The sequence below is a fragment of the Diaporthe citri genome (genome assembly GCF_014595645.1).
Source record: "Diaporthe citri strain NFHF-8-4 chromosome Unknown scaffold_11, whole genome shotgun sequence".
Lineage (NCBI taxonomy): Eukaryota > Fungi > Ascomycota > Sordariomycetes > Diaporthales > Diaporthaceae > Diaporthe > Diaporthe citri.
The window spans coordinates 1,630,763-1,655,578 of record NW_025064856.1 but is presented as its reverse complement, the minus strand read 5'-3'; the positions used below and the strand labels follow the sequence as shown (position 1 = coordinate 1,655,578).

The following is a 24,816-nucleotide window of genomic DNA, read 5'->3' as shown; positions in this document are numbered from 1 at the left end:
TCCAGTCATGCCAGCAACGTCGAGCTGCACAGCAAGCAAGTCAGGCCCAACTATTTGCAAAAGATTGGTTTCTGTTTAACATATGGGTGAGGGTCGATGTGAAGTACCCAATGATTCTAGGCCACTTACCTCACCCACCATCCCCTCCCAATTCACTTGATAACTTCTCACCAAATCACTTACTGGGGTGGTTTCAGTCTAAGTAAATGTAACTGAACAAGACATGGGCCCAATAATTCTTCTGAAGCTCTGTCTTCATAAAAGTCACTTTCCCATTCTTCCAAGACATCTGGTCTTCCTTATTCCTTCGAAATCCTGATCTCATTCAGTCCATCTGGAGAGCGCTACCACAATCGTATGCAAACACTTGCCACTCTCAAAAGATCTGCGTCCCTCACAGAGACGATGAAACTCATTCATCCAATCGCATACCAGCTGTCCTTAGCTGAGGACAGAATCAAGACTCTCGAGAAAGAGAACCATGAGCTTCGATTGGAACTGGCTCAGATTACAAGACGAGTCCCAAGGCAAACAATGTCAAGGCTGTCTTTGACCCCCAGCCGCAATTGCTCAACCATACTCGAGCATACACTTCCTTCCTACGCTCGGCCAACCATGACATCCCGTCTCCGAAGTTTGCCGTCGTCAGCTTCCAGTTCCAGAAGCACCTCGCCGAGCAATGATTGGTCACCAAGCCCGCCCACCACGCCGCCTAAATACCTCAAAGTCAACGGGAAGAGTTGTGTCTACACAGACGGAAAATTAGACGCGATTAGGTTTGGCTACCTCAGAACCACCGCTGCCTCACGCCAAAGAGATGCAATTTCCTCCAGGACGAGAAGCTGCCGTCGCCTCCCACCGACCCATGCACAGAAGCCGGCCGAGGCATCCAGTTGGAATTATTGCACAGACCGATCGTACGACGAAGACTGTTCTGAGGAGATGGAGGAGCTCGAGGACGTCCAGCCGGCGAACACACTCCGAATCATGTCGCAGACGGAGTGGGATGACCTCGTCACTCAGAAGGCCATCGCCGTACAAACACGGCTGACAGACAAAGCCTGGATCAGAGGTTCTGCCTACACAGTCTACATCGATCACGACATACTCTTCGACATACTCTCTAGCACAGAAACCCTGGCAAAGCACTGTCTGTGGGGTTGGATGCGCGCCCGTCGACCAGACCAATGCCGTCGCTGGATCGGCTACCGGTCAGACATCGATTTCGGTCGAGAGAGGCTGACGACGCTGCTTGATCGGCTGCCAAGCAATGTCTTCAACTTTCGACACACTCGACACTGGCAGGTCACCAGCAGGTTGAATCGCCTCATCGGCCTGCGGAACTTCTTACATCATTTTCACGGCAGACGGAACAACGTCTGCCACATGGACGACTATGTAGAGACGGTCCAGAAACTCGCCGTGCTTCTCTACGACGAGGAAGCCGCTAGTCGCGCCAGGGCGCTGAGGGACAGACTTCGCGAAGAATCCGAGCGCACCCTCAGGGAGATTGAGAATTTCATGCTGTTGACGTCTTTGCCCGAGGCAGGAGACACCTGGAAACCTCATCATGCGGACCTGATCGAGGACGCTGCCTTGGAACTGAGTAGAGGCGTTTTGACGTATTCCTACCCCCCGATAGTCTACGCAGCGGCACGCGAATGGGCTTCCCATCATCGAAGCCGGAGCTTCGGTGTCGCCCAGCCTGAGCCGGAACCGAGTGCACAGTCGGGAAGCAGCCCGTATGTATACACCTTTCTTTTCATTGTTGTGCTTTTGAAACTTCCATCATACATTATTGAAGGCTTTCGTGTCGTACCACTGACACGTATCAGTCGTCGGGAGCAGGGCTTGCCGAGCGGTGCGAGTAGTGCGCAGGGGCTCTTGTTTGGTGACGACTTGGCCCGACCGATGCACACGAGGCGACAATGCAGTACTTCTGTGGCTATGGGTTGCACAAAGTCTATTGCTGGAAGACGAGGAGGACTGGGAACTCGAGGGCGCGCCGTGAGCATGTCATACAAGATCTAGGGCATGAGTAAGTCCATGCAGTCGACACGAATTGCGAGGGATCTGTGGAAACAATGAACAATTCAATGCTCAAGTCGCATCAAACTTCGTGACGGCAGAGATTCGTTTACGGCGCTCACCGAACCAACCGTTCCTCATTTAATCACTGTAAACATGGTTTCTGCTTTCAGAATGCAAACGGAGGCTGGCCGTAGGAATTTTCCGCAGCCAAACTGAGGACTTCTTGGGCCTATGTACGCCTTGTGTACTGTAGAAGGTGGAGAACGTTGCGGTGCTAAGCTCTCGTTCGCTTTCTCCACACCCCATGTGCAAGATAGTATTCTTGGCTCGCTGGGTACATCCCGCCCAGATGTGAACATGACAAATCTATCGAATGAGGTTGACAACTGACAAATCCACAGTGGAAGGCTTCTTTGGGGATGTCCGGGCATCGGCGGAGACAAATCTGCTACCACACTTGGCGGCCAAGCCAAGCTGTGTCAACCATGGGCAGGTACCTGCGGTTCCCCACGGGAACAGCTGCCCAAACACAGCATCTCATAACTTCCCGGTTCCTGACTAGCGTTCTCCCTTGCACCAAATTTAAGATGGAACTACGACCAAACGGCCAGTCTAGTCATCCCATCATGAACAACGGATCAAACTGTGCGCAGAAGGATATGTGGGCTAAAATTGGATCTATATAGCGTCAAACTAGCGATGAGCCCAGACGGGGCATATGTCAACTAATTATTGAGGAATGTCAACAAGTTGTCATTTTGATATGGACCAGACGTGGTAGACAAATGCATCAAGATCACAACGGTGATGAGAACAGCGGCTATTAACGGGATACTCAAGTATTCTAGTTATCGGAAGGCAGAGAAAACCACGAGGTGTGAACTAATTTCATCGCGGTTTGCGGCTGGTCACCTTTTGCAAAAAGCGGGTGTGTGGCGGGCACAGGGCGGAATTACAGTACCATGTTTACCCCTCTTTGCGTGAATCATTTGATAGGCTTTGTCACTGGAACGGCAGTGCTAAGAGCTCCTCTCCGGTCGCCAGGTGATCTTACCGAATAGCTACACGAGATGGCGTGTAGCGAGACTTACAAAGGTTGCAGCAGCCTCGAGCCTTGAGCCACAGAGTCACAGTCTCAGATGAGTGTCGCTACTAGTCTGAAGGCTTCGTGATGATTCAGAGCGTAGAGGGCAAGATATTACTTCGCCTTCGGGAATGAACTTGCGTCATCTCCAGAAGTAGATTCTCAATGCCGGCGCTATCTTTCACCCAAAGAGCCACAGCACAGCAGCAAACAATCCCGATATCAAGACGAGAACCTCAGTCTTCGCAGTTGTCAACCGTCCCTGCTTACATCATGCAACCCCCTGCAACTATTATTTCCAATCATTTGTGCGGCTCGCGTGTCTGCCAAGCTCGCCCAGGTGAGCATACCCGAGACAAGACGCTCGGCCCGGTCGCTTGCTCTGCCACCACCTTCTCCCGTGGATGGGCTGAGGCCATTTCAATTCCCCACGGATTACAACGGGGCCACGAACGATTTCAATGGAATCCCAGAACGGTGGTTATACTGTAGCAAGACGTCCGAAGTGGTCATGCCAGGCTACATCGATGAGCTCGTGAACGGAAGTTTCCTCAAGAGCACCGTCAACAGTTGAACGGGACGATCCCTAACAACACCGGATGGGTGTGGCCATACCTACTGAATTAGCCCAGCACTCAGATTTACATTTGTAATTACGATCGGCTATTCAGTTTTTCCATCAGTGCCGGCCTGTTCAACATGGCCAATACCTAGGTGGCTGGACGAGGTTTGCGGTGAGGCGATGGCAGGCTACGTGTACATCGACACCCCTTGGGACGTCGCGATTGGGCGAAACTCGACTGATCCGCAAGGCAATCCTAAACCTGAGTGTTGGGGGGCAATGTTCACCGGATTCCATTTGGGCATAGACAAAATAACCATTTTCTCCATGGGGTCTGACATGACGAGATTGAATGAATTCTTGCAAACCTTGGTGCCGTTGTGCGATCTTAAAATTAGACCCACGGATGTCTTCGACCGGCATGCACTGTCCACTCGCTTGTGATGTGTGCTGAACTGAAGGAAATGTAGTCTCAAATCTCATCATTCGGCCAATATGCGTCCGCGTCTTGGAGTTAGGTTTCCAACGGCTTGGCAGGATGAACGTCGTCGCAAGATGGTCCAACCCGTAACAGTCCACGGCTGGGCGAGGCAGCCGCACCTCGACCGCCGGGGTTAATAAACGTTATTTCGATACCGAAACGGCTGGGATGCGCTCATGGCATATCACTGGCTACTCGCTCGTCGCAGGTGGTCCATGGCTCATTGTATAGCGATTGGTGGGCCCTGGATAGAAGTACCGCTGTTCACCTTGTCAGCAGGCCACCGTTCAAACGACGTTACTTACCTAGCCCAATTAGAGTATGCATCAGAGGTGTGTGTCCGTGCATAAGGCGAAGACAATACCCGCACGTCATGCGCCGGCCCAAGCATTCCCAGAAGGTCAAAGGGCGGGCTTGGCGGTACAAGCTATTGCCAACCTGCTTGGTTCTTGGCGCGTCCCGTCCGAAGGGCGGGCTAGTATCAGTACGGCCAGCCCTACAAAACCTCTAACCGCGAGGGGACTGTGATGATTATGCTGTCGGGTGATCGTCCGGAGGATTCGAGCACGCTCGGATTCAGAGATGAGACGGGGCAGGGTTTGTGATTTTGAATCGGCCTGGCCTGATATTTACATCCGATCTTGAAACATTCGGCCGAAGCTCAGAGGAGGCGTCTGGGGCCCCTCGCGGCGCTTTAGCCTACACGTTTGGGTTTCAAGGCTAAACCGTTCGACAATTGGACGATACTATCCGGTAATAGTCACGACGTTGTGCCTCAGGACGGAGGACTGGACTCGTCAGACGGTCCGAGTCTTAATCACATCGCCTTCTTCCCCAGACCCATCACGAGTTGAATCGGGCATATTCTTTCCTTCTCTTCGTACCCGTTCTCGCTCAAAGTGGATTCGCACAAAGGCCCGGAGCCTTGAGATTCTAATTCGACCCTCATTTATGTAATCTCTCAAATTATCAAATTTTAATCTTACTTTTACTTACCTTCGTTGCCATGAAGGCCTCTCTCATTTTGGCCTCGGCCGCGCTGCAGAGCATCGCAGTGACGGCCCTGCCAGTCACCCTGGCCGAGGATTCGCTGAGTGCCAGGGACATCGATGCGCGCGCGGCTCCGAACCCGTTCTCCGCCGCGGCGAAGGCACTAGGGGGAGGTGGGAATGGCGAAAGTGTGCCGCAAGCAGCCAACGCGTTTGCTGGTGACGTCGCTGTCGTGTCGTCGTCCCTCAACGGAAGTGAGTAGATATTCCCCATCCCGATGGCTCAAATATTGGGCATATGCTTATCGCGCATTGCCTGTTAGTGGGTACCACGACCGACCCAAACCAGATCCGTACCATGGCGCGCAAGGCCTTCGTCGCTGAGGAGGACGAGGACCAACATCGCGCGGTCCTGGACGACGCCGCCGGCAGGGACGCGAGGCAGGCGAACCAGAAGATCGTCGACAACACCCCCATTGTTTTGGACGGTCTGCAGTCGATGATGAGGAACCCATCCATGGCGAACGTCATGAAGCAACTGTCAAAGGTTGAGTCGGCAAGGTACGTGCCTCGCATGCTGATGCCTCACACACCAAGACACACCATGCTAACGACTGACCGCAGGAACGCCAACATCCTGCCCAGCATCACGCAGCTGTCCAACAGCGCGTTGCAGAACACCGGGTCGGACCAGCAGGCAAAGAAGTTCGACCCGACCACCGGAACCCAGAGCCTGAAGCAGCTCATGGCCGGTGGCACCGGAGCCGATACCGGGGCCGACACGAATGCCAACGCGGGCACCGCGACAAACAAGGGCGGTGCCACTGGCACAGGGAACACTGCTGCCAAGGGAAGCAACGCCGCCACGACCGGAAAGGGCAAGGGCACGGCCGCCGGCGCCGGAACTGCGGCGCAGAAAGGCGGCACAGATGCCGCTGATGCCACAACCGGAAATGCCGCGGCCAAGGGAAGCGGCGCCACGACCACTGGCAAAGGAAAAGGCACCGCGGCCGGCGGAAACGCAGCCGGAGGAAACGCAGCATCGAAGGGCGGCGCCGCGGCCAAGGGCGCCGGAAACGCGTCGACGGCGGCGGACGCCTCGAGCGCCAAGGGAGGCGCCGACACCGCTGCCGCAAAGACAGGAAATGCCAGCACGAAGGGGGCCGGCGCTGGTACCAAGGGTGCAGGCAACGCTGCCGCGGCTGATGACGACGCGGCCACGACCACGAAGGGAGCTGCTGGCAAGGGGAAGACGAACGGGGCGGGAGGAAACGCTGCGGGAGGCAATGCCGCTGCTGACGACGAGGACGAGGATAACTAGATACGAACACTAATTGCAGCTGATCCAGGGGCCCCTTTTGTTCGTTCAAAAGGGATGGATTGTATGATCAAGCATAGACAGGGACGATTGCGGGTCGAGTCCTTGTGTGTCAGGCTGACGACTTATCGACAATGTGTGTGTGTGTGCTTAGGATATTCACTCGCTAATTGTTGTTTTCGCGCATCCAGGTCTTCTTGCGTTGAATGGTGACATCGTTCTGAGACGAGCCGTGTTCGAGTTGACAGCCATACTGTATTCTTTCGTTACCGCAGGTGATATCTCGATGTTGTTTTCTTATGTTCGCCTTGGGACACGTCGGGAAGGGATCTCCGCGGTTGTGCACATCCATCCAACGGAATTAGGAGGCCTCGACTGAAGAAAGACACATGAAATGTTCAAAATGGAGAAGACAAAATCGCCAGTGGAGTTTCCGACTACCAGGAACTGCCCAGAGGACTGCAGGCGATTATATGTCTCCTCTGGATCAATGATCACAGGCGACCCGGAGTTTCATGAGGCTTTTCGGACAAACTTTTAACTCTCGGCAACTTCAAGTTTATTCCTCCAAAGAGCCTCACGATATAACCCGCGAGTTGCATCCATCAAGTTAACGGACATCCACCAGCGACCAAACATGAGGAATAAGCTTAATCGATTTTGCCTCTGTTTGATCGCCAGAACATTCTCAAACAGTTTTCCAAAGGGAGGTTTTCAGCTTCAAGGTTGTTCTAACCAGCTAGGCAGTGGTTCCTGCAAAATGTGACCAATCACCGCGGTCTCACGCTCCACGCAGGCAAATTCCAGTAGAACGTTCAACGGTTGCCCCCTGCCCCTGACCTCGGCAATATCCTGGGGTTCGCCGTGGGGTCGACCTCGTGCACCCAATAGGCACGCACCCACTAGCCAAGTGCGGCAGGTGGCCGAGTCTTGGGGGCCTCCCTCTGCACTTATTCAGGTACAAGTCCGCCGCAGGTTCGCCCGGCGTGGCGGAGGGAGCCCGCCTGATTGGCCTCGCTGCCGGCGACGCACATTTAACGATGGTCGACGCCCAGAGCTCGTCGGTGCTAAGAGGGACAGTAGGCCCGGGGGAACCAATCTAATTCATTGGGGCCAAGGGCGGAGATTCACAATGGCGGCCCGTTCGGACTTGCGGTGCTGCAGGTTGAGGGGGGTGTTGTGGATAAATAATCGTTTTGGCCCGCGTGATGGTGCCGCTCCTGTTTCGCTGCCGAGTCAGTCAGCACGGAGAGATCGACACTGCGCGGCCCTTACATTCGCTTTCCCCTTTGACACTCGTTCGTGGGCTCAACTCATTCACGTTCGTCCGCAGTGATTCATACTGCTCGCCCGAACATTATGGGTGTCCGTTCTTTTTTCTCGAGGGCCGTCGTGGCGGCTCTTGCTGTGACAGGATGTCAGGGAATCCGCATCATCCAGTCCAATGATGACGGATGGGCGGAGCTGTATCTGCGGTCGTTCCACGACTCGCTCCTGAGTGGAGGCCACGACGCCGTGGTCTCGGCCCCGGCAGACAACCAGAGCGGTAGAGGTGAGTCATTCTGGGCGGCGAATGATACTCCGAACAGAGAGATCGGCTGTTCTTGCACCTGTATGGTGGCTAATAACTCGCCCAATAGGCTCCCTGGACTCGGACCCGAGCCCTCGCACGGCAGCATGCCAGTACGACAGCTGCCCGGCCAACACCAACGCGAGGACGGGCACCAACTCGTCCGACACCCGCCTGAACTGGGTCAACTCGTTCCCGGCGACGTCGATCCGCTACGGCATCAACAGCATCGGCCCCGGCCGCTGGGGCGGCGCCGCGCCCGAGCTCGCCGTCACGGGCCCCAACGTGGGCTCCAACGTCTACCTGCAGGTGCAGTTCTCGGGCACCGTCGGCGCCGCGTGCTACGCGGTCGGCGAGGCGGGCTTACCCGCCATCGCCTTCTCGGGCCTCACGGACGGCACCCTGGCGTGGAACACGGTGCCGGTCCCCGCGAGGAGCCTGATCTACGCCGACCTGGCCGCCAACCTGACCAACGCCATCATCGACGCCGGCGCCCCCTACCTGCCGCCGGGCATCTTCCTGAATGTCAACTTCCCCGAGGTCACGGGCGAGTGCACCACGGCAGACGCCTTCAAGTTCGTCATGAGCCGCATCAACCCGCGCACCATCTTCTCGGCGCCCGACGTCGACACGTGTGGCAGCACGGCGCTGCCCACGGACAAGAGCGTCGTGGATGCGGCGGGGTGCCATGTCTCCGTCAGTGTCGGGGAGTGCAGGGACAAGTCGACGGCCGACGCGGCGAACCAGAAGGTCGTGCTGGACAAGCTCGGCAGCCTTCTGACTTGCTTGCCCTGAGGCGTTCGGCATGTTTGCTCATGTTCCCTGGGTCGGCGGCTGGAAGGCGGCTGCAAAAGCCGCGGCTGGTCTCATGCGACGTCGGTATATATATAACACGAATCTACGATACAACGTACAATATAAAAGCCGCTTCGACGATCAGCGTGTTGCATGTGTTATCCGCACACTGTTTTCCCAGTTTGATTCTCGTCGCAGTTTTTCTCGGACCTCGCTTGGCGGCATGGCAACCCTTTCCGACTTGTCACATATGACCGCACAGTGATGTTAGAAATCGCTCTTTATCTTGGGCAGACGTGCATCTACTGTTAATCATCACCGAGGATGAAGAAGATCGACTTTACTGCCCACAAGCTTCTGATTATGCCGGCAATAAAGTTCTGACATTGCCACCGGGTGACAGAAGCCAATCGCGCATCAGCTAGGACTATCAACCTTTATTCATCCACATCCCGCAAACTCTATTCGGGTTCTTGGCCCGTCCCGGAGAGTAGTGTCACACGCGTAGGTGTCCATTATAAACATGGACCTGCCTATAACACGTAATTCGGGTTGCATTCTTTTCGCTACGGGCTTGAGGGACTTATATTTTGCCGAGGGGATGGTGCCGTTCACCTGCCAATTTGACTCTTGTGCAACAGCGATTGCGACAAGATGGACAGATGCGCAATCCCGCGTGTCATTTGCTTGCTCGGATCAGGAAGACACCCCACGTCCTGGTCGGGCCTATTCATTGTTCCCCAGGTCTCGGGAAAATTAGCGCAGCAGGCACAACATAGACTCCCAAACCGCCAAGCCTGAATGACGGTCCAGCTAGGACATAAAAGTATGATCCACGCGTCCTCGAGTGCTCCAGCCCGAGGGAACAACCTACGCCACAAAGTGCAGGAAGCCGCCCGTCTGACACATGGTAGGATCTTGGCAAGGGCGACGGCACCCACTCACGGGGCACAGGAATAACACCCGCTCAATCAATCCACCATGTCGGCGGTCTGCTTGAATGCCGGCAAATATCGATGCTGACAGTACCGTGTCAAGAAAGTGCCAAGCTCGCTGGCCCTGTACCCCGCAGATTTCAGTTCTTGGCCTGATCCACAGACTTGGTCCCCGGTCCAGGGATTTCAGAGATTTAATGCTTGTGGGCGGATTGGGTCCCCCGTTGTGCTGGCGGGATATCATTGCTATAACAAGACTGCCCTCCTGTCCTGCCCAGCTCCAGTTTCGTGGCAGCGTTGCCGGCGGTTACATCGTCATTCACTTGCTCGCATGCCCGAGACTCGCGGTTAGAATTTCTCTCCGGTCGACTTCCCATTCACCAGCCACCCATAGTTGACAACCACGACATTTGGGCTGTGTTTGTGCTTTTCAAGATGGAGAAAGCAATCGCAAGTATGACAGCCCTAATAATGTTGGGACACGATGAGAACTCTGCTAACCTGACTCGCAGTCGAGAACGATGTCGCCCAGAGCCCGTCCGACTCCAAGTCTGAGCTGGGCAATGGCCTCCAATGGACAGACGAGGAGGAGACCATCCTGAGGCACAAGATGGACTGGCGCACCGTGCCGTGGGTCACGGTCCTGTACCTCCTCTGCTTCCTCGACCGCATCAACATCGGCAACGCCAGGATCCAGGGCATGCAGCAGGACCTCGGGCTCCAGGGGCTGCGCTTCAACTGGGCCCTGTCCATCTTCTACATCGTCTACCTCCTCGTCGAGGTGCCCAGCAACATCATCCTCAAGCGCGTGGGGCCCCGATTCTACCTCCCCTGCCTGGTCGTCGGCTTCGGCCTCGTCTCGCTCTGCTCCGCCTTCGTCACGTCCTACCCGGGCCTGCTCGTCGCGCGGGCCATCCTCGGCGCCTTCGAGGGCGGCGCCATGCCCGGGTTCGCCTTCTACCTCAGCTCCTTCTACAAGCGCAAGGAGCTCCTCTTCCGCATCGGCATCTACGTCTCGGCGGCCAGCATGGCGGGCGCCTTCGGCGGCCTGCTGGCGACGGGCCTCTCGCGCATCCCGGACTGGGGCGTCGCCAGCGTGCGCATCCACACGTGGCGCAACATCTTCTTCTTCGAGGGCATCATCACAATGATCATCGGCCTCATCGCCCCCATCTGGCTGCCCGCTTCCCCGGCGACCTGCAAGTTCCTCACCGAGCGCGAGCAGATGATCGCCGCCGAGCGCCTGGTCCGCGAGCACCGCTCCCAGCCCGACGAGCGCGTCACCTTTGCCCATGTCAAGCGCGCCGTCATGTGCATCCACAACTACACCTGCGGCCTGGGCTTCTTCCTCACCAACATCACCGTCCAGGGACTGTCTGTGTTCTTGCCCACCATCCTGCGCGACCTCGACTGGACCGACACCAAGGCCCAGCTTTACAGCGTCCCGCCGTACGTCTGTGCTTGCCTTGTAGCTATTGCTATCGCGTACGCGAGTGACAAGACCCGTCACAGGGGGGCTTTCCTGGGTGCCTTCTCCTTGCTGGCCATTATTGGATTTGCCATTCTGCGCTGGGAGACCAACCCCAACATTCGGTACATGGGCGTCTATTTCGTCACTGTGGGAGCCTTCCCCGGTGGACCGGGCTTCCTGGCTTGGGCGATCAACAACGCGGCGGGACCAGCTGTGCGTGCTGTGACCAGTGGTTACGTTGTGACCGTCGGTACCATTGGAGGGATCGTTGCCACGTAAGCTCCACCCCGGGAGGACCCATCTCCCTCTGCGTGTTTCTAGTGACCTGTGTTCTTGTTGCTGACAAAACTCCAGGTGGACCTACGTCCCCTCGGACGGCCCTGCCTATCGTACCGGCCACACGATCAACCTCGTCGGACAGGTAGTGGTCCTGTTCCTGTCCTTGTTTGGCATCGCATACTGCGCCTACGAGAACAAGCTTCGAGCGGCTGGGAAGCGTGACCACCGGCTGGAGGGCCGCACCGAGGAGGAGATCAACCAGCTGGGTTACAGACATCCAGAGTTCAGGTACATCAAGTAGGGCACAAAGCACTTCACATGGGCTCGCGTTGCAGTGCACATATGAAATTAGATTTCGATTTGCCATGGCATGGTCTAAAAGTGATTATGATTTCTATCCCACAAAATCCCGACTCATTGTGATATCCCTTCGCTAGTTCGTTCCGACATGGACATCAATGGACATCAAGCTCCAGTATACCTGCCTTTGTCCAACATCTCAGTCAAAACGGCGAGGGTGGTGAATGGACCTCTCTCGTAATGCCATGGTTCATGGGTCTCTTTCTGCGGCGTTGGCTTCCGTGCGATTTCCTTTGAGTCGTCAGCGTTGGACTCTCTGCTGGCGGTCCGCTCATCAGGGGAATCAGAGCTCTCCGTCTCGGTTTCTTCTTCGTGTGGCTGATAAAGAATCCCGTCGGGGCTTTCTGGCCACAACTCACCCTGGTCGATGTTGCAGAGCGGCCAAGTGTGTCCACGAAGGCGACAACGCTCGGCATCTGAGCCGCCACACCAGCACTGAGCCTCGGCTGCATCAATCAACTCGTAACCTTCACTGATCTCTTCCTTGACTATAACCCAATCCGTGTCCTGGGTTCGATGGGAGGCAACGTCCTCCCGCTCATTTGTTCGGGTGCTACTGGTCGTCATTATTGATAACAAAGTGGAAATATGGCAGAAATAGCGAATAATACAGGAAAAACGCATCTGTGCTGTTCATTTCGAGATTTAAATAATTATGCTCTTTCTCAATGGTACAAGCTGGTTTTCCAGTTGTGCGGCTTGCCACGTTAATTGCCAGTCACGAATATCAGTCACTAACCATTGTCAAACATGGGGTGACTGAAAACCCTGCCTCTCGCCTCTCTCCAGTGCCGCACCTAGTGAGGAAGAGAATAAGATGATACACATCCGTTGCGTCTAACCACCATTTGAACCCAGAGCATGGATGCATGAGCGAAAGGTCAGTTAGTGACAAGACATCCAGGGTGATGAGAAATGTCACATTGAAATCTAAGGATGAGAAACGACTACTAACACCCAGGTTGACTTATACCAACAGAGCGCACGTCTGATTGCTCTGCTGCGCCGCTCTCAAGAAAACGACTCCTGATATAAGATGTACTAAATGTTTCTCATTCACCAGCAGCTAATGACAGACCGGCTCAGGTCTGTCATTAGCTGCTGGTGAATGAAAGGTGTTGTGAATTATCCACAGCTGAGACTTCAATCTAGATTGCGTTCATAAGGACCTAGCTCTTTGCCAGCTGGACTATCAGACTTGGGAAAGCACATTGTTCCTAAGTAACTCTTGTAGATCAAGACTTTCGAAAATCTTGCCTTCTATGTTATTGTACTCGAGACTGTTCTCAGAAAGAACCAGTAGACCCGGTTATCAGACAACAGCCACCGTTGACTTTCTTGTAAACGCACAAGCGATCAACCTTGGCTCTGCAGTGTTGGTCCAAAAAGAAGCATTCATAACCCGTTTGAGTGATAAGGCCGAATTATGTCTCAGCTCAGCGATAACAACGACTCTAGGAATCACGAAGAACGAGCAGGCCGACCATTGTCCCCAAACTCCATGGTACGTGCGCTGGAAGACCTCGAGGCTCAGCTCCTCGCGCAGCAAGAGGCTCTCGTCTCTCGTCATGTTGGACTGAGGTACAACTCAGCCCTTGCAAGCCAATTCAGCAACCGAATGCTTGCCCTCCGCGAGCAGCTGGTAGACCTGCTCTCGGATTCGGCAGAAGCAGTGAAACACGCGCGCCGCGGCACCTCGGCTCGACGGCCGGGGCCTGTACCTGGTGTTGACCCAGGCTCGGCTGACCAACGGCGCTTGCGGATTGAGCAACAGCGGAAACATCTGAGGGATGAGATCAACGAGCTACCGCAGGCCAGAGATAGGTTCTGGCATCAGGCCATCGGGCTTGATGAGCAAATCCTAACGATCCGACGAACCGTGGCAGAAACCCAAGTCGAGAGCAAGCGTCTGAAAAGGCATATCGAGAAAGCAGAGAAACAGCAATGTCGCGACAACTAGAGAGGAGATGGAAAACGAGGGTGACGCGACGGCAACAGCGTTCGATCTCTCGGCGGCGGACAGCCCCGGCCGTATGGATTAGCTGAGGGCGGCTGGTCTGGAGGATCTTGCGAAGATTACCTCGGCTACCACATTACCTCCCAGCAAAACAAAGACTACTCACTTACTAAAACTCGAGCACAAGGCCAGGCCACCAGGCACCATGCTGGCCACCGGACTTTGAAATCATACGAAATCAATCGCACTAGGAAATGACCGGATTCGAGCGTTCAGCCGCCTCGACCGCCTCGGCCTCAGCCGGGTATTTGTTCAGTCGTTGGGCGTCTCGAGTCACGGAAGCCTTTTCCGCTTTCCCCGCCTACGGCGAATGAAAATCGTGCGGTCGTGGATGAGTGTGTGGTCATCGCTACGACTTGCCTTTTCGAAAGCTGCTCTGTCTGCTTCCTTGAAGAGATACTGTAGACCGTGTCTTTCTTATTTACCTACCATTACTTTTGGTTCTAGTTCTCATCATCGATCACGCTTTCAAAAAATATAATACAGTCGTACTGCACTCTGTTGAATTTATGTTGGCCGTCATTCATGCCTGGGTCAATTTTCAATGTTTTGCTAATATTTAACATGAACAGCGGGCTGGGCCCTCGTAATATCGTTGACCGACGATCGCTGTCAGGGTTGCAATACGAACATACCATCAAGGCTGACGCATCCACCACTGAATGCTCTACTGAGAATACCGAATTGGAGATCCCACGAGTGGAGGCGTGGTTATTCTAAGCTGACATACCGAGCGGGTTGGCAGTGCAATACTAGGCGAGTATGCTACGGGGGCTAATCGGCAAGTTTATGGTAGCTTCATCTCTCGAGGTGAGAGTCTTTTTAGCTACATGTTGACGAAGAGCATAGCAATTGTCCTTGAACATCCATGCGTCGCGCTAATTAGACAACCGAGCATCCTTAGGCTATCATACCATGCCTTGTGGCTCGCTCGCCGTTGAATTTGTAAAGACGAGTACCGACTAACAGAGAGGCCCATTTATGTCTCTGGGGACATTTAGGGATCGAGATTCCGGGATGGATGAGTGAATGTGTTCTCCAACGGAGATCTGACTAACTAAGCAAGCCGCATTCACACCTCCTTGGCCCAGAAATTTCCACAAAATTGCAATTTCAATTTTCTTCCCCAAATCTCTGATAATTTGGCGCGGCAACTCCCTTGGAGCTCTGACACGGACGGGCTCATGGATTGTATACGTTTGGCGTAATCCTACGGTAGCTGAGAACATGAGAACCGACCGGATGCTCAGCGCGGCCTATGTTGTACAAGCTGACTGCTATGAAGCCAGACATTCTATCACTTCTCCAGCAATGTAGGCTTGAAAAATGACTGGTGGAGATATCTTGACCCCAAGGCTCGCGCAGCCGTGACATCCGGTAAGCGGCGTTCTCGCGGAGGGCTGACACTGGACGCCAGTCATATATGGGCTACATCGATTTGATCGATGGGCACAAACATAGTTCCAGTGACAAATGTCAGATCACGAACGGCTGATAGTAAATTTCTTACTTTTCTGGGCGGTGTTTCTCGCCGTCGGCCGCTAAGGGGCTGGTTCTAAGGCCCGAGCTCATCGCGCTGTCTGTACCACGTTGAGGGGAATATTGCTTTGTGCCACTCTTGCGAATCAAGGAAGTTCATGAACAAGCGGCTGCGTTGGGGCTGAGCAACATAAATAGGCACGGCCCTCCGAGAACGAGACAGCTCGTTGCACACAGGGCAATCCATAACATCCACAACCGGATCCGACGCGTCATTCACACTTATAAAATATCTTCGGAGGCTTCCCAAAATGCTTTTCCAACCGACCATCACTCTTCTCCTGGCCAGCCTGGCCATCGCTGCCCCTGGAAAAAGCCAGTCCCTGCAAACTGTAACAGTTACTTTTATCAACACGCACCTGGGCGTAGTCCATGGGTTGCAGATCCCCGCAGATGGGAGAGTCGTCGCCGTCGAAGCAGCCTTCACAAACCGTTTGGTCGACCACGTCATGATTAAGTGTCTCGATATCTGCATCCCAGAGTTCCAGTGCACGCTCTACGACGAGAACTCCGACCCCCTCATCACCCTACCCCCCGGAAGCACCGCAATCGACCCACCCCAGCGAGTTCATGAGGTCACCTGCAAGGGAGGGCTGCCAGGCGATGAGCCTAGGCCCATCGAAGCTCGCGAATCTCACAAGCAAGATCTAAGCATATGGCTCAACGCCGGTGTCTGGGCCGTGAGCACCGAGGTAAGGCCCTCCGTAGATGGGGTCTTCCACAGCGTGTCAGACTTCGACTATTTCATCACCTCCGTATTGGTTAATTGCCTCGGGGACTGCGTCACAGAGTTCCACTGCAGGCTCTACAACAAGGACCTCGTCTACTTCATGGCCGTGTATCCAGGACGCAACCAAGTCGACCCACCCCAGCAAGTCCGCAAGCTCGTCTGCGTGTCAGGTCCGCCAGGCGATGAGCCTGGGCTCATCGAAGCTCGCGAATCTGACAAGAAAATTCTACACGTGTCGCTCTACGCCCACATTCTAGGCAAGAGCACGGAAGTGTGGCCCGCCATAGATGGGGACGCCGTCCCCGTCCAAGGCCACTTCGGCTATCCCGTCGGCTCCGTATTGATTCAGTGCCTCGGGGAATGCATCCCAAAGTACCACTGCACGCTCTTCGACAACAACCTCGAAGCCTTCGCCACCGTGTCCGGAGAAGGCGGCAAAGTCCAGGAGGCCCAGCCAGTCCGCCAGGTCAGGTGCGCGTCAGGTCCGCCACCCCAGTAGCCTCAACCCACCGATGCTCCCGCGGCCGAGTCCTAAGCCGGCGCCGCGATCTTCTCCGCCAAACAGACTGCTGGCAAATCGGGTCGGTTACCATCTCGGCCAGACAGACAGCCTCGCCGAGCGGACGGGCCAGTACACGGGGGCCATGGCACGGGGTGCGACTGACCCGCTCTGTGAGCGCTGGATGTGCGAGGGGTTGATGTGGAGGCCAGGTCACTGGGGCCCTTTGCCTCGAGCGACAGATTTATTTATGGCTTTATGCCGGGGGTGGTGGCCTGCTTTGTCTGCCGGTGAGATGAGGCCCGAAATCGCCTCCGGGTTGGGAACGTTTGGCAGCTGTCATTGACATCCCGACCGCTGACAAGAGGTACCGTTGGTTTTGTGTGAACTAATTGAATGTCCTTTTTTCGTTTTTTTTTTTTAAAAAAAAAGAAAACAAAAGGAAAATGATCTATTGATCTGTGTCTGTTAGTTAATTTACGATTGGGCTGCTACTACATATTTAGGTAGCAATTTAAATCTCAAGTCTGTTTATACCACAAGCTACTCGGTCGGATTTCGCAGTCATCCTCCGCACTCGCTGGGCTATACTGAGGATGAATTCCACGGAACAGGTGGTGACCACCAGGCTGTCAGCTAATATGTATCTATGTTCCTAGGTACTTCTCCTTTACGACTTTCAACACGGCTGTAATGTCTCCCTTGACCGCGTCAGGGGCCCAGCAGGTGCGGATAGCGTTCTCCGCGAGCCTGATCATGTCCTCGTCGGTGAAGTTGCAGAACTTCCTCACGACGAGCAGATTCTCCAAAATCCAGGTATCCTCCATGAACGCCGGGTCATCGCTGGCAATTGTGATTGGGATACCGGCATCGAAGAGCTTGCGGATTCGCTGAAACACTTCGTCCAATGGCTGATGGCGAATGTAAGACCAGGGGCATATCGTCATGCACATTTCCCTCGATTTGATCGATTCCATGAGCTCAGCGCTCTCAACGACGTTCAGGCCGTGGTCGATACGGTCGGCACCGGTTTTCCCAATGGAGCAAACCACCTGGCGAACATTCTCAACTGGATATGCTTTGCCAACGTCACAATGCGCCGTCAATCGGAAGCCGTCCTTTCTTGCTCTGTCGAAGATCTCTTCGAAGAGCATCGGAGGCCGCTGGTCTTCGTTCGAGTCAAGGCCGACACCGACTATCATGTCGCGGTATTCGAGTGCTGCGAGGTAGTGGTCCATGGCTGACTGCACTGGCTCGTCTCGAAGGAAACACATGATCCAGGCACTTTTGATCTGCGGTGAAAATTTTAGTAAGTGGTTTTGAATGCGCTGCTGAACTCGCTTTCAACACACTTTCAGATCCTTCTCTGCCTTTTCTTGGGCGGAACGGAAGCCATCCATCATTGTTTGCCACGTCACTCCGGTGCGAGTGTGACCTTGAGGATCGAAGAACAGCTCGCAATACCGCACATTCATGCTCGCAGCATGCTCGAAATAGTGCATCGCGAGGTCATGGTAGTCGTGTGTGGTCTTCAGCACCTCGAAGCCGCCATAATAAGCCTCGAAGAAGGATAGTGTCTCCTCCGCATTGTTCATGCGATCCCCACTGAGAGTCTTAAAAATATCATGAGAGTCCTGCAGTTCTTCGAGCGTAGAGAAGGCAGCTCCGGTGCGCGGGTGCTTGAGCGTCATGCCGTTTCGTTGGGCAAATCTCCATTTGAGAGCCGGGGTCAGTGTGCCCTCAATGTGGAGGTGAAGCTCGACTTTTGGTAGCGCTTCTACCAGCGGATCCCTAGTCTCTGCAATAGAGGTTCGAAGCTCTCGGCGGGCCGCGAGGGGAAGGGCGCCTTCGACGTCAGCCATGTTGCAACCACCTTGCACAAATTGACAGTTTTCTGATGGTTGAGATGGTAATGAATATGAAGAGTGATGATAATATGATCCCTGGAGGCGATTAAATGGACTTCATTGCAGGCCCAACTACGTAGGACTTGTTGGGTGTTTTGTACAACATCACGATTGTGACTCAGACCGTGTCTCGGCATATCAAAAGCCGAGAAGTAAGCTGCGTAGTCAGATCAAACATACGCTAGAGGGCTTAGCATATCGGTTGCCGCTGTAGAGGTTCTAACACTCAATGCTCGCCTGTATCAGACAGGTCGTGCCCTATGATGTCTTGAGCACTACGACTACGTACACTGACCGAGATGCTGACTCCAAACTCATCGTTCGTACTTTCCCTCAAGCCACTATTGCAGGAGCGCGAAGGTGATAGCATGTCGTCATATCAATCATCCCACATTCTCTGACAATCTCGAGTTGAAGCCGCCTGGTAGCCTACGATGGGCCGGGTTGATCTCGGATATATCCGCTCGGATCCACGGCGCCGGGACGTTTTTTAAGAGCTGGTCTGGTGGTGACGGAAAGCATCGACGGGGCTCGGGATGCACTTGCAAATGGAATTGGTGTGTTTGTCCACGAAAGTGCGACACTATGACTTCAACCAATCCCGGCTCAACCCCGTTGCCCCGACGTAATGTGGGCGGATCTGCGGCATACACCCTATAGCGACCACCGGCTTTGTTCGGTAGAGCTTGATTGACTTCAATGGCCCTCAGAAGATGGATACGGATCTTTACTTGAACGAGGTGTAACTGACATCGAGGGACATCATTCACTCACACGAGAGCATGTCGCTTCCCTTCCACAAGGTGTCCAGACGTCTACAAAATAACGCAAGGCCAGCAGTGTTCACACGTCTCCGCATCGCTACTCCCATTCCAGCCCGCGCCTTCTCCCTCACAGCCAAGATGGCCTCAGACCCCATCGCAGAGCAGCTCAGACAGTTCCCGACCTGCGACATCTCAGGCGCCCTCATCAAGCTAAAATACCGAAACGGCGGCTTCCTCTCGGGACTCACTCTCTGGTCACCAGAACGCCAGGCGGGCGACACCAGGATCGCCGGCCCAGCATACACGGTCAAGTACGCGCCGCTGTCGGACCCAGCGCCCAAGCACCCGACGCACTACATCGACTCGGTCCCGGCGGGGGCGGTAGTATTCGTCTCGGCACCGGCCAAGACGCCCAACGCCGTCTACGGCGGGCTGATGAGCGCGCGGGCCAAGGCGCTCGGGGCGGTGGGCAGCGTCATCGACGGGCGGTTCCGCGACCTGCACGAGCAGCGGGAGCAGGGCTGGCCTGTGTTCGGGCGGGACGTGGGCACCGCGCCGCCGCAGGAGCTTCTCAAGGTCGTCGGGGTGAACGTGCCGGTTAAGCTGGCGACGGACGAGCAGGACATGGAGATCAGGCCTGGGGACTATATTATTGGGGACCTGAACGGGGTTGTGGTGTGCCCGAAGGAGCTGGCTGAGCAGGTCATTCCAATCGTGCAGAAGATGGTTGATGCGGATGACAAGGTGATGGCGGAGCTGCAGAAGGGCATGGGCTTTGAGGAGGCTAGTAAGAAGTTCAGATGAGTCTCGCCTGGTCAGGAGAGAACTAGAAACACTTTAGAAGCGCCCGAACTTCGTTCGGCCGTGAAGGTTTATTCCCCATTCTATTACACTTGAGGGAGCGCCTCCAGTCCTGGCTGGCCATGATCATACGTCTTGTTGCTTGAGGAAGATAAATAGACATGGCGTTCAACAACCAGCTCATAGAATTATCCAGTATGATTCGTACATTGACAATCTGCTTTTAACACAAGACACAAACGCCTGAAAGACCCATTAACTACAATTTTCCCTTGACCGGTTCGAACGCTCCACCTCGGCCCTGACCCTTGTGGAATCTGGCTGCCCCTTGGACACTCTCCTTGGCCACAACCTCAACGCCAGCGTCATGCTCAAACCTCAATGCGTCCTTCAAACTCGACGCCTCAAACGTGCTGTAGTACGCCGACTGCCTATCAAGGTTCATGCACTCCTGTGGGAATGTCAACAAGCTCCTCGCCAGAGCCATCGCCTCCTCCACCGCCTTGCCCTTCTCGACAACGCGGTTCGCGAGCCCCATTCCCAAGGCCTCCTGCGCATCAACCGGCCGTCCGGTCAGAATCATGTCCAGCGCCCGGCCGAGCCCAACAATCTTGGGCAGCCGGACGGTCCCGCCATCGATGAGCGGAACCCCGAACCGCCGGCAAAACACCCCCAGCACGGCAGTCGTGTCGCACACGCGCACGTCGGCCAGCAGCGACAGCTCGAGCCCGCCAGCCACGGCGTGGCCTGATATCGCGGCTATCACCGGCTTGGAGGTGAGCATCCGCGAGGGTCCCATGGGGCCGAGGACGTCGTCCAGCGGATCCTCTGGGTTTGTCGTCGTCACCCGCTTGACGCGGGAGAAGGCATTGGGGCCGATGTTGGAGTCTGGTGAGGAGGACGAGCCGGCGACTTCGTGGAGGTCGTACCCCGCGCAGAAGGCCTCGCCCCCTGCGCCGGTGAAGACGCATACCTTTTGCGTCTTGTCGTTTTCGAACTTCTGGAACGCCTCCGCGAGGAGGCGTGCCGTGGCTGCGTTGACTGCGTTGCGGGATTTGGGCCGGTTGATGGTTATGACGGTGATGCCCTCGGCTGACGGCTCGTAGAGAGCGGTGGGCGGCGGGGTGGAAGCCATGGCTGTGGGCTGGTGCTCAGTATGGCAATCGTTTATGCAATTGTCTCAATCCGACCGCGCTCCTGATGATGATGAGCCAAAGTTGTCTGTTACTTGTAGTTCCTGTGTCCCGAGGTCGTGACGCGTCTGTCAGACCAAGGTCGCTCTCGGCCTGAACCCCTCAGCTGAGGAGAACATGTGATTGCGGTCAAATGGAACATGATGCGCCAAATCATAACCTGAACGATCCAATCAACAAAAAATCAGCAAACATTTCGACTGTTTTGCTTACAGCCTGTATGTAGAGTAGCCGATCTCGGTCTCGTCAACTCTCGATGCATCGTCGAGAATTGACATCATGAGCCTGCCTAGGCGGGGTACGGTAGCGGACACCATTAATTGCGTGCCGCAATGGGAAGCCTACAACGACCAAATTTAGACGATCCAAGGCTGTTTTACAGACTTCTAATTTTATTCTTGACCGTGGCTGGACCGTTGCACAATCAGGGCCACATGGTTGAATGGCGCGGTTCCAACAAATAGGCCGTATAAACAAAGAGATCCGATGTCCTTCCACAATATTCGGATAGCACCAGCTCATGCTACGCAGCCGCGGCAGATCTAGTTATGGACATCAATTAACGCAACTGTCCGCATACCATTGACTTGGGACGGCACGTGCCTCTTTGTTCTGGTACGACAGCCGCCCGCACAATGATCTTTCTGTATAATTAGCATAATGAGAATTCTAGATTCAACACGCCCTAGGCTCTTCCGCCGAATGATCTGGCCTCTCAAATGAAGGGCAGGCTATTTCATAATCATACTGCTCGGGCACGACAGCAAACATTATTCATGAGCCGGGCGGGCTCTCCTCCCTCCGTGTCCTGATATCCCCGGAGACAACCACCTCGTCGTCACGGATTTCATTAGTTCTTCATTGTCATTGTTGCTCCTTTGAGCGGGCCGGCACCACCCGGCACCTATACATAGAATCAAATTGCACTTCACGGAACGGTACAGCCAAGACACGGCAACAACCTCTCTCAGCCGTCTATGATGACTGCCAGGCGGCTCCGCGTGGGGTTCTTGTCCGCTCTCGCTCCTTGATGGTCGCGGGATGTCGAACTTGTGGGTATTAATATGTTCGGGCCGAGCTGCTGGAATCAGCCGCAATGACCTTCAACGCTCTCAAGTCTCTGGCAAAGTATGTCATTCCAATGTGCCGTGCCCGTCGATCCACCCTCTACTCATAGTCAAAGACTTGCTCCAAATCTTGATACTCTCAGCTGGATATAAAGAGAGCTCACAGGGGTTGCTGCTCGATATCAACCATCTCCCTATCGACAGGATCACATTCAGCTGTCATATAAACATCTTTGCCACAAGATACTGTAATACAATTACAACCGTTCATTACTATGCATCCTACAATACTGTTTCTGAGCCTCGCAGCCCTTGCCAGCGTCGCAGTCTCCACCAAGGACAAGGACTATGGCCCTGGCTGTCCGGGGGATGAGTATTATAACGAGATGATGGAAAGCAAGAACCGCAAGGCCGCCGTAACAGACTGTGCCAAGTGGCTGGGCGAAACCATCACCGACCCCAAAGAAATACCCAAGTACCTCAAGGACTGTGGCGGAAATAAGGACGAGGACCGTGTCAGCAGAGTCTCGGCCGCTTGCTCCTGTATCGAGACCTCTGTTCCCCCGACCTTGTCAACGAGCACCCATGTCAGTAGCACACCTTCAAGCACGTCTGTCATCACCACGTCGTCGCAGGGTGCAAGTCACCAGTCTTCGAGTTCTGTAAGCTCGACGCGCTCAACCAGCCGGCTACAGTCTACGCCATCTTCTAGTCGGTACCCGCCTACTACGTCTACACGATGCTCCAGCAGCCATTCGCCTTCGGGCTCTTCGGGTTCAACACACTTGACATCCTCCACAACCTCAAGCCATGAGGTGACCCCAACAGTTTCGTCATCACCAACGTCAAGCCACGGCAGTACATCATCCACCAGCACTCATAACTCTGTCTCTAGCTCTACGCACGTTACCACGACAAGCACAAGTATAGAGCCCACCACGTCGTCGTCACCACCTCACACCTCCATCTCGGAGTCGGTTCACCCGTCGTCCTCGGGGATTACTTCGGGGACATTCACTGCGAATACTCAGACTGTCACGCCCAACAAACAGTCTACTGCGACTGCACCTGGATCAACCAATACTAGTGTTGCGCCTGCAAAGGCTTCCACCACTTCTTTCACAACGTCGACTATCTGTATGTCCTCACAATTCGTAGAGTAGGCCAGATCTGGAGCTAACCTTACCCGCAGATACTAAGTCGATCTATACTATAACGTCTTGTGCTCCAGATAAATCAAACTGCCCAGCTGCTAGCACGGTACTGGCCACATCAACCATCGCCATATCCACTACTATCTGCCCAATGACCGGGACTCCTCGTCCAACCCCTTCTTCTAAGCGAACAACTACCCAGTGGACAACTACCACGATCTGTAAGCGCAAGAACCTGCTACCCTGTGATATTCAACCCACTAATGAAATACAGACTCGACGTCTACGTATACCCTGACAAGGTGCCCGCCTGGAGCTACCAACTGCCCTGTGAGCAACCTGCCCATCACCACCCGGATCCCCGTCAGCACAACCGTGTCACCCGTCACAGGCAGTGTGTCAACTTCTCAGCAGAGGAATCAAGGCGGCAGTGACACCAAGAAAGAGGGAACCTCCACTCAGCCAGGCGGTTCAAACGGGAATCACGGAAAATCAGACGTGCCCTCCACCACCTTCACAGTGGTCACAGTCCCGACAACCATCCAAACCATCATGAACGGCGTCTCCGCCCAGATCCTGACAGTGGTACAAGTCACCAGCGCCCTGGGGGCCGGCAACAACGCAGACTCGGCCCCAGCACCCTCGTCAACCGCCGACGCCGACCCCCACGCCGGGGTCGCTCAGCCGCCGCCTCCTGGGTCTGGGGCACACCCGCACGCCGCACCTACAGACGCGCCGTATGGTGCCACCGCTTGGCAGTCTACTGAGCCAAGCAGGTCCGGCCTGACCTCAAAGCCGATGTTGCCTGCCAAGAATACCCCTGTCACGAGCTCGACCTCGTCTCGCCCTCCGGTCGTCACTGCTGGCGTGCCTGGTCTCGTGGGTAGTGGTGGTATGCGAGTCGCCTTCTTTGTTTTCGCGCTGGCAGCGCTTCTATAAAGTCTGTTTTCCTTCGTCAGTACACGTCCCGAGGATACGTTTTGTACTTTTCTTCTCATGCTTCTCTTCTTCATATGTTTTCTTTGTCATAATCATGTGCTCGTGGCATGATCATCATCGTCAAAATGGATTGTCGGTTGTATCATAGATCTTACATGTGGTGGGGTGTAGAAGACGACAAAGATCTAAACACTCAGCCACATATGTATTAAATAATTTATTCAGTTTCAACTAGATGATGGCCACCAGGAACATGTGAGCTGCCATATACTCTCTCCCCAGATGACCCATTCGCCTGCTTTGTTAGTCGCTGTCGAGTGTTTGCGGGTGA

The 24,816-nt window shown here is 54.8% G+C and overlaps 12 protein-coding genes across 12 annotated transcripts; 9 read left to right on the top strand and 3 right to left on the bottom strand.

Moving 5' to 3' along the window:
- Nucleotides 1-942: 942 nt before the first annotated feature.
- INS49_004267 (uncharacterized protein) lies at nt 943-2,031 on the top strand (the record flags this gene model as incomplete). The annotated part of the gene is made up of 2 exons (XM_043165057.1): nt 943-1,742; nt 1,836-2,031. The coding sequence occupies 2 exons, from the start codon at nt 943-945 to the stop codon at nt 2,029-2,031; spliced, it is 996 nt and encodes a 331-aa protein (XP_043018707.1).
- A 3,133-nt stretch (nt 2,032-5,164) lies between these two features.
- INS49_004266 (uncharacterized protein) lies at nt 5,165-6,468 on the top strand (the record flags this gene model as incomplete). The annotated part of the gene is made up of 3 exons (XM_043165056.1): nt 5,165-5,402; nt 5,471-5,708; nt 5,772-6,468. The coding sequence occupies 3 exons, from the start codon at nt 5,165-5,167 to the stop codon at nt 6,466-6,468; spliced, it is 1,173 nt and encodes a 390-aa protein (XP_043018706.1).
- Nucleotides 6,469-7,824: 1,356 nt separating this feature from the next.
- Nucleotides 7,825-8,830, top strand: INS49_004265 (uncharacterized protein; the record flags this gene model as incomplete). Its single annotated transcript, XM_043165055.1, has 2 exons — nt 7,825-8,017; nt 8,106-8,830. 2 exons carry the CDS (start codon nt 7,825-7,827, stop codon nt 8,828-8,830), a joined length of 918 nt encoding a protein of 305 aa, XP_043018705.1.
- Nucleotides 8,831-10,200: 1,370 nt separating this feature from the next.
- Nucleotides 10,201-11,816, top strand: INS49_004264 (uncharacterized protein; the record flags this gene model as incomplete). The annotated part of the gene is made up of 4 exons (XM_043165054.1): nt 10,201-10,219; nt 10,278-11,214; nt 11,278-11,511; nt 11,591-11,816. The coding sequence occupies 4 exons, from the start codon at nt 10,201-10,203 to the stop codon at nt 11,814-11,816; spliced, it is 1,416 nt and encodes a 471-aa protein (XP_043018704.1).
- Nucleotides 11,817-11,980: 164 nt separating this feature from the next.
- On the bottom strand, nt 11,981-12,442 carry INS49_004263 (uncharacterized protein; the record flags this gene model as incomplete). Its single annotated transcript, XM_043165053.1, has 1 exon — nt 11,981-12,442. One exon carries the CDS (start codon nt 12,440-12,442, stop codon nt 11,981-11,983), a length of 462 nt encoding a protein of 153 aa, XP_043018703.1.
- Nucleotides 12,443-13,301: 859 nt separating this feature from the next.
- Nucleotides 13,302-13,835, top strand: INS49_004262 (uncharacterized protein; the record flags this gene model as incomplete). Its single annotated transcript, XM_043165052.1, has 1 exon — nt 13,302-13,835. One exon carries the CDS (start codon nt 13,302-13,304, stop codon nt 13,833-13,835), a length of 534 nt encoding a protein of 177 aa, XP_043018702.1.
- A 1,847-nt stretch (nt 13,836-15,682) lies between these two features.
- Nucleotides 15,683-16,660, top strand: INS49_004261 (uncharacterized protein; the record flags this gene model as incomplete). Its single annotated transcript, XM_043165051.1, has 1 exon — nt 15,683-16,660. The coding sequence occupies one exon, from the start codon at nt 15,683-15,685 to the stop codon at nt 16,658-16,660; it is 978 nt and encodes a 325-aa protein (XP_043018701.1).
- Nucleotides 16,661-17,307: 647 nt separating this feature from the next.
- INS49_004260 (uncharacterized protein) lies at nt 17,308-18,522 on the bottom strand (the record flags this gene model as incomplete). The annotated part of the gene is made up of 2 exons (XM_043165050.1): nt 17,308-17,952; nt 18,013-18,522. 2 exons carry the CDS (start codon nt 18,520-18,522, stop codon nt 17,308-17,310), a joined length of 1,155 nt encoding a protein of 384 aa, XP_043018700.1.
- Nucleotides 18,523-19,469: 947 nt separating this feature from the next.
- INS49_004259 (uncharacterized protein) lies at nt 19,470-20,135 on the top strand (the record flags this gene model as incomplete). Its single annotated transcript, XM_043165049.1, has 1 exon — nt 19,470-20,135. The coding sequence occupies one exon, from the start codon at nt 19,470-19,472 to the stop codon at nt 20,133-20,135; it is 666 nt and encodes a 221-aa protein (XP_043018699.1).
- A 256-nt stretch (nt 20,136-20,391) lies between these two features.
- Nucleotides 20,392-21,267, bottom strand: INS49_004258 (uncharacterized protein; the record flags this gene model as incomplete). Its single annotated transcript, XM_043165048.1, has 1 exon — nt 20,392-21,267. The coding sequence occupies one exon, from the start codon at nt 21,265-21,267 to the stop codon at nt 20,392-20,394; it is 876 nt and encodes a 291-aa protein (XP_043018698.1).
- A 1,400-nt stretch (nt 21,268-22,667) lies between these two features.
- INS49_004257 (uncharacterized protein) lies at nt 22,668-23,206 on the top strand (the record flags this gene model as incomplete). Its single annotated transcript, XM_043165047.1, has 2 exons — nt 22,668-23,054; nt 23,105-23,206. 2 exons carry the CDS (start codon nt 22,668-22,670, stop codon nt 23,204-23,206), a joined length of 489 nt encoding a protein of 162 aa, XP_043018697.1.
- Nucleotides 23,207-23,531: 325 nt separating this feature from the next.
- Nucleotides 23,532-24,485, top strand: INS49_004256 (uncharacterized protein; the record flags this gene model as incomplete). Its single annotated transcript, XM_043165046.1, has 3 exons — nt 23,532-23,551; nt 23,821-23,876; nt 23,938-24,485. 3 exons carry the CDS (start codon nt 23,532-23,534, stop codon nt 24,483-24,485), a joined length of 624 nt encoding a protein of 207 aa, XP_043018696.1.
- Between the last annotated feature and the right edge of the window lie 331 nt (nt 24,486-24,816).